Below are 7808 nucleotides of genomic sequence, written 5' to 3' on the forward strand. Positions count from 1 at the left end.
GAACAGACCGGGGTAAATCTTAAATCTACTTCACTAAGCTGTCTGAGACACGAAATGAAGGAATCACTGGAACAAGATGAAAGGTCTGTCTCAGTTTCGGACCCTCGAGAGCCTTTTCCCATCGCTCCCCTCAATGCTCACACGATCACCCGCCGGTAAAACTCACCCCCGTAGTAACTCGTTCACTGGCGACAGAAACGTTACCAACACAACCGCGAGCGTCACATGTCGGTTCTAAAGGGCAGTTCGCGGAAGTTTATCCGCGAAAGTTCGCGGATAAGATAGGCAGTCTAAAGGAAAAGATTCAAGACAATCTCTCCGAGCTATTCAGCCGTGAGCTGGGAGGCGATGTCGAATGACCGCCATTCCCAGGTGGAGTAAGAGTGGAAAAGAGAAGGGCTGCGCAAGCTCACTGGCGAGGCCGAGGACGGTATATCTCACCTGTGCTGAGCTGTCTGGGCTCAGACCTTCCTTTCCGGACTGACTCCTTGAGACGGGGTCCTCCAGTAGGAGACGGTCCGTCAGTGCTGCCGCCCCTGGTCTAAGAAACGTGAAGTCTTTCTGGACCGACTCAGAGGCCGAAGAAACTTCGTAGGAATAGGGCAAAGGCAGCGTGCTGCTACAGTAGGTGTAAGGTGCTTTGGAGCCCAGGCTGGAATACAGTTCCTTGTCGGAGGTTATGAAGACGGGAGGGCTCCTCGGCCTTCGGCATTTAAAAAACAAAATCATAATGACTGTAAAAACGAATAACAAGGAAACCACAGCGAGCGCCACTACGAGAATGATATTTAAATCAGACGTCAACTCGGATTCAGCGTGTCTGTCGCTCAGCGCCGGCAGCGCCTCCTGCAAGCTCTCGGCCAGCACCACGTGCAGCGTGGCCGTGGCCGACAGCGCCGGCTGCCCGTGGTCCTTCACCGCCACCACCAGGCGCTGCCTCGCCGCGTCGCGCTCCGACACGGCCCGCGCCGTGCGCACCTCGCCGCTGTGCAGCCCCAGCCCGAACAGCGCCGGCTCCGTCGCCTGCACCAGCTCGTACGACAGCCACGCGTTGCGCCCCGAGTCCGCGTCCACCGCCACCACCTTGGCCACCAGGTAGCCGGCCTCGGCCGACCGCGGCACCACCTCGAACGGGCCCGCGACCGGGCTCCCCGCCGCCGACGACGACGAGGACGCCGGCGCCGGCCACAGCACCTGCGGCGCGTTGTCGTTGAGGTCCACCACGAAGACGCGCACCGTCGCCGTCGAGCTCCGCGCCGGCGACCCGCCGTCCTGCGCCCTCACCTCCACGGCGAACTCGCGGCACTGCTCGTAGTCGAAGGAGCGCTGCGCGTACAGCGCGCCGCTCCGCGCCTCCACCGACACGTAGGGCGCCGCCGCCGCCGCCTCGCCCGCGCTGCCGCCCACCAGCCAGTAGCTCACGCGCCCGTTGGCGCCCGCGTCCGCGTCCCGCGCGCGCACGCGCAGCACCGCCGCGCCCGCCGCGTTGTTCTCCGCCACGTAGGCGCTGTAGGCGGCTTCCTCGAACACCGGCGCGTTGTCGTTCACGTCCGACACGGCCAGCGCCAGCGCCGCGCGGCTGCAGAGYGCCGGGCTGCCCCGGTCGCTGGCGAGCACCGTCACGTTGTGCTCGGCCGCCCGCTCCCTGTCCAGCGCGCTCGCCGTCACCACCTTGTAGGAGCTGCCCGACGACGCCACGATCGCGAACGGCGACTCGCCCTCCAGCTCGCACCGCACCTTCCCGTTGTCGCCAGAGTCCCGGTCTCGCACCTTGAGGAGCGCCACGACGGTGCCGGGCGGCGAGTCCTCGGGCACCGGGCTCGACACCGACAACGTCGTGATCTCGGGCGCGTTGTCGTTCACGTCCAGCACCTCCACCTCCACTTTGCAGTGCGCCACCAGCCCACCGCCGTCCCTCGCCTCCACTAGCAGCGTGTAGCCCCGCGTGTCTTCGAAGTCCAGCGCCTCCTTCAGCGTGATCATCCCGGTCTCTGCGTTCAGACCGAATTGCCGAAGGACCTTGGCTGGCACTTTGTCGAAGCTGTAGGTGATATGGGCGTTGGTGCCGTCGTCGCCGTCGGAGGCGGAGACATGCAGCACGGAGGAGCCCGGCGGCGCGTCCTCGCGCAGTCTCGCCCGGTACCGGTCCTGCGCGAACACGGGCGCGTTGTCGTTGGCGTCGGTGACGTTAACCCAGAGCTGGGCGGTGCCGCTGCGAGGCGGCTCGCCGCCATCCACCGCCGTCAGGACCAGGTGCAGGCTCTGCTCGCTCTCGCGGTCCAGCGCGCGGCGCAGCACCAGCTCCGCGAACTTGCTGCCGTCCTGGCTCTCCTTCACTTCCACCGCGAAGTAGGCGTTGGCCTCCAGCTCGTAGCCCTGCAGGGAATTCCGGCCCACGTCCGCATCCACGGCATTTCCCAAGTGAAACCGGGCGCCGGGAGAAGTTAACTCATTGATCTCGAAGTGGATGTTCTCTTGCAGGAAGACCGGCGAGTTGTCGTTGATGTCCTGGATGGCCACGTCGACGTGGAAAACGTTGAGCGGGTTCTGCACCACCGCCTCGAARCTGACCGAGCAGGACGCAGAGTCGCCGCACATCTCCTCCCGGTCCAGCCTCTCGCTCACGTACAGGTGCCCGTTCTCCGCGCTCACGGCGAAGTAGTGCTTCTCCGAGCTGATCCGCAGCTGCCGTGCCGGCAGCTCTGCCGGGCTGAGCCCCAGGTCCCGCGCCAGCGGCCCCACCACGGAGCCGCTGCCCGTTTCCTCGGCAATCGCGTAGCGCAGCCGCTCCGGCACCGCCCGGCAGCCCGACGACAGCAGCCAAGCGCACAGCAGCACTGCCCCGGCTCCCATCGAGCTTTGCCTTTCGCTGTGCCGGCTTTCCATTTTCAGCAGTCCGCGCTGCGCTCCGTCCTCCTGCCCCTTCCGTTCCTTCCGTGCCCGTCCGGCACTCGCGGGCACCGCAGCGCGGGGCGGCGATCCCGGGGCCGCCTCGGCCGCTGCTGATCTCCGCCAATCTGCTTCGTGCTCTCCCTTCTCTCCGCGGAGAGTCCTGCACCCCGCCTGCGCTGTCTACTCGCAAAATATCCTCTAGCAAGGTAAGAATTGCAGGGGAGACGAGAATCGTCTTGTCGACCGCTCGCCGCCTCTCCCGCCGGCCGCTCGGTCGTTCTCGCCCTCCCAGCGGGTGTTTCTGCCTGTGCCGGTCCCCGCCCGCCCGGCGCTGTGCGAGCGAGCAGCCGCCCCGCGGGAGGCTGCGGCGGCTCCGGCTCCGGCTCCGGCTCCGGCTGCGGCTCTGGCTGCGGCTCTGGCTGCGGCTGCGGCGCAGCATCGGGCAACAGCGGCACCCGGAGTCCCCGCGCCGCCACTGCAGCGGCGACGGGTGTGCGGCGCCACCGTCACTGCCCCATCCAGCCGCATCCAGCAGTGGGGCCTGAAACGGCGCCGTCAGCTACCCGGGAGCGCAACGGAGAGGCGCTGCTTTGTGGATATGAGATTCACCTTTGGCTTTCCCGAGTTTTCTCATCCACTGGGAAAGGGAGGTCAAACGACTTTGGTAAAGAAAAGGAGTCTGGGTGGGGAATGTGCAAGGGAGCAGTGAAGGAGCGCGCAGGGTGTGTACACCGGGGCACAAACGAGTACAATAAGTTCAGGAAGGTACATGGTACAGCGTATATTGATTACCTCTGATATCTTTTGAGAGCATCCGCTAGTGCTGGGGGCTAACTTCCCCAGCTCTTTTATTTTTAGGAGATCTGACGAGCCACAGTAGCAAAGTATTTCAGAAGATGAGCTACTGTGGAAAGGAAGCATCGAATCCACCATGTACAACAGTTTATCTGAGGCGAGTCTTGGTTATACTCTATTATTTTATACACCTTTGGGAGTGACAGAGGCTCAGTGCTTTGGGAGAACACGGCAAGCTATTACTGTCTAGAACAGCAGTATCAGTATATGCTGCCAGTTTCATGAACTATGGAGATCACAAGTTCTAGTTTTAGAACAGTGAACACATCCCTTTTAAATCCTCCTTTTAGAAATGTTTCTCTTGGTGAACGGGATAAGCAAATAAACATAAGAGCATAGATGAGAAGCAAAAATAGACCCGTGTATTTCCTACTCCCAGGGTGCTCCAATTGCCAATGTGTTATTCCATGAATTGTAAAGAGGAACAATTATCTACTGCTCTGTGGTAGCGGCTGACTTAGGTGCTTGCAGCCCACTAAAACCAACATTCCAGGTACAAATTCAAGTAAGGTAAAGGACTAGTAGAAACAAAAATAAGGAAACTCCCACAAAAGAAAGCTCAGTAAAGCTTTGAAGAAAGGCAAAAACTTGAGAAAGGACTAGTTTAAAGATGACAGAACAACAGCAACATACATTTTGCAGCAAGAAAGCACAGAACATTCCAGGAGTGGGGTGGACTGAAGAATGGAAAATAAAACATTATTGAATACAACACCAACAGAAAAGAGCTTAATCATCCATAGTACACATTATTATGACAGCACTACCTGTATGGTAAGCTAACGATCATGAGAGGAAAAACAAGATGTCCTGCACTGCAGACACGGCCTAAGGGCTCCTGGTCCCAATATCTATACTGAACGTGATGGGGAAAGTAATTGCCTTCTTGACAAGATCATTACAGCATTCAGTGAGTTCTCACTACTTCCACTTTTGCCCCTGATGTCATCCCAAAAAAGTTGCCTACCAGTGCTATTAGGTTCCAGAGTACACACGGCATTCAAACATTATTGGTCACATGAACACTGTAAAGCTGGAGGCATGCAGAGGATGCCAGCGTGACAGCATTCCCACAGAGAGGCAAGTGTTCAGAAGACTTCAGACCGTCAATCACAACCCCTCACCACCCTTCGCCAAAAAAAAAAAGAAAAAAAAGAAAAAGAAAAAGANAAAAAAAAGAAAAAGAAAAAGAAAAAGAAAAAGAAAAAGAAAAGGTCTCAGAAACGGTATCTCTTGAAGGCCTGAAGAAAATGGGAGAGATGCACTGCAATTCTCCTGCTCTTTCTCAGTGTTGGCCACTTCCGGGAACGGGGACAGCCATCGCTCGATTCCCACCCTACAAAACCGAGAAGAGATGAAAAACTGGAACATGCATCTTCCATAAACAACAGGTGTATATATATATATATATATATATGGGGGTTTTTTTAGAGCACAGTTCTAAGCTGGGGCAGTGTTCACTGAACTGCATGGCCTCCGACCTGAGAGGTCCAATGAGATTCAGCCCCAAAGGTTTCAGTTCCCCTGAGAAATAACAAGGCATTCTGTCCTCTCGGAATGACATCAAGGACTCCACATGCCACTGGGAACCATGCTCCAGCTTGCTCGCTCACACTTCGCCCAGACTTCCAAGGCCTAAGGATAGGCTGCCGCCTATAAACATACAGTTGTTTATCTCCACTCACAAGCCGGTAGAGTACCTTGGGAAGAGCACAACGGTGATCCCCTACTCAGGTCAAGTGGTGCCTCTCTCGTATGCACATACATTTCACACCTCGAAACTTAGCAAGCAGTCATGTCGCTCTTCCAGCCTCTTACTCCATCCACAGCTTGGAGCTCAGTGTTCTCCCAAAGCAGGGAAGTCCAGCAGGCAACCAGCAATACACAGGCACACCTAGGAACGGTCTCCCGAAGGAGGTAGCAGCACCTCTGATTTGGAAAACGCACACTGCATTCTGATACATCACCTTCACCCTTCTGTCACTACCCACCCATTAACACCTAACCTGACAAACATGCTGACACAACGACAAGTGGAAGACACACCCAACACAGCGAAAGGCCCAGGTGGCTCTGCTTCCCTCCATGSCACGCCTGAACCTCTCACTTCTCTTCCACGCAGTGATGCKATGGGGATTTATCACAGTGCTTTAGAGCCACCACAAGACTGTGCTATCTCCGTGCTCAGCTCCCTCCCTCCTGCAGCTGATGGCTCTTCTCTGTGGATCCCAGACACAGCCAGGAAATTCGTTGTCCCCACAAAGGATCCTCCTGCCTCATTTCCCCACCACCGAGGCAAGAGCGATGGGCAGGCTCAGAACACGCCACAAGTGTCACTGCTTTTCCTAGCTCCTTCCCCGCATGATGGTGGTCCTCAGCACCTAGAAGCAAAGTCAAATCAATACAGCCCCTTGTTTCCCTCCTTAGCCAAGGCCACATCTGGCTGCAACAGGGACACATGCACCCTGGCGTGCATGTCCTTAGTTACAAGGAAAAATGATTTCACACTGTTGTGCTTGAAACCCTGTTGCCTTGGGGAGCTTCTAGGCAAAAGTCCTGTTACCCAGCCTTATCCAGTCTTAGGATATCATGTTCAGCTGAAATTATTTCTGCCTGCAACTGTGACCTTCCTTCTGCCATTGGAGAAGGCCTGGTTCCAGTCCTGGGCTATGCAGGATGGCACACCGAGAGGCAGGCCATGTGTCTGCAGGCCTCTAAGAGAGCAGAACAGCCCAGAAGTAGCTGGTATTTGCCAGAAGCACTCTGCACCAGACTATACCAYGTTAGTGTGTGGCCAGCTTGAAAGAGGGGCATCAGAGGTGACACGCGTGTGCAGTAACGACAGACTCTTTATCACAAAGCAGTAGCTCAGACYTCTCTGTCATTTTGGATTATTAATGTTACTGAAACCTCCAACCGACTCCTTTGAGGCAATCATTTCACGGGTGTAATTTACAGCTGTTTTGCCACAACTCTGCCTAAAAAGGCACCCGCAGAGCATCTGGAAAGTCAGTGAGCCCTCAAGTTGCAAGCTAGGCCCTAAATCCTTACTTTGGGCTATATAAAGAGGGGTCTGTTTTCACAAGTTGTCATCAGTGTGCATGGATCTTTGTACCATACGGCCCTCCTGTGCCTAGGAAGTCAGAAGTGTGAATGTCTTCTTGTAGATCTTCTCCAGAATCTAAGTCTCATGGGGGCTAGAACAGTGTATATGAGAGATTCTGGTTTAGCTTCTCTGCTTCATCTGCCTCACATGTAAGAATTCAGTCTTCAGATGGTTGCGAGCTTGTCAGGGGAGTTCAGCGTTTGCTGCAAAACAATGCTGACAGGTGCAAAAGCAAAAGCCCACTCTGTAAATGTGAACGAGGAAGACATGTAGCAAACCAAGCTTGCAGGTGGCCCAGGCCTGGGAAACCTACATGCAGCTGTGRTGACACTCTCCATCATGGTGTTAAAAGGCCATACAGGTGGGAAAATGAGTTTCACACAGGAATTAGGAGGCATTGGAGTCAAGCAGCACCTTTGTATATACGRAGTTATTGCCTGAAGACACATTCATCAGAGCATTGTCACCACCTTCAAGGACAGGCATAACAGAGCCTTAGCATACCTGCCGCAGGCGTTGGCACAAGGCAACGAAATCAAAATATTGCCTAGCCAGCTGCACTGCTGACCCACATTTCCCGCACTTTCTCACTCAGCCTCCCACCCTCAGTGCACTGCCTGACAACCCTTTACTTGCAACGCAGATAATATCTGACCTTAGGCCGTATATAGGCCATAGGTGAGAGCATGGCGTTCAGTGACATACTAAGCAAACACGTGTTCATCACAGCCTGTTTTCAGCTGAAAACATTAAAGGTATCTATGGAAACTGCTCCTCCACTCGTACATTTACAGCAGATATCATCTTTAAACCATTATCAGACACTTCGAGGCTTAGAGGGTAGAATTTGAAGCCTACTGAAATGAAGGAATCATAGCATGATTTTTAGTTTATGTCGCTTGMAGGAGGTATATAATAAAGGTATCTAGTAAGTAACAGCTACTGAGGAGGCTCC

General features: G+C 55.3%; 1 protein-coding gene across 1 annotated transcript; it reads right to left on the minus strand.

Moving 5' to 3' along the window:
- Nucleotides 1-221: 221 nt before the first annotated feature.
- On the minus strand, nucleotides 222-2853 carry LOC112960880 (protocadherin gamma-B2-like). Its single transcript, XM_026055528.1, has 2 exons — nucleotides 442-2853; nucleotides 222-290 (listed from the first exon to the last, which is right to left on the minus strand). The coding sequence occupies exons 1-2, from the start codon at nucleotides 2851-2853 to the stop codon at nucleotides 222-224; spliced, it is 2481 nt and encodes an 826-aa protein (XP_025911313.1).
- Nucleotides 2854-7808: the final 4955 nt, after the last annotated feature.

This window comes from Apteryx rowi, unplaced genomic scaffold (assembly GCF_003343035.1).
Source record: "Apteryx rowi isolate R43461 unplaced genomic scaffold, aptRow1 scaffold_1231, whole genome shotgun sequence".
In the NCBI taxonomy this organism is placed as follows: Eukaryota; Metazoa; Chordata; class Aves; order Apterygiformes; family Apterygidae; genus Apteryx; species Apteryx rowi.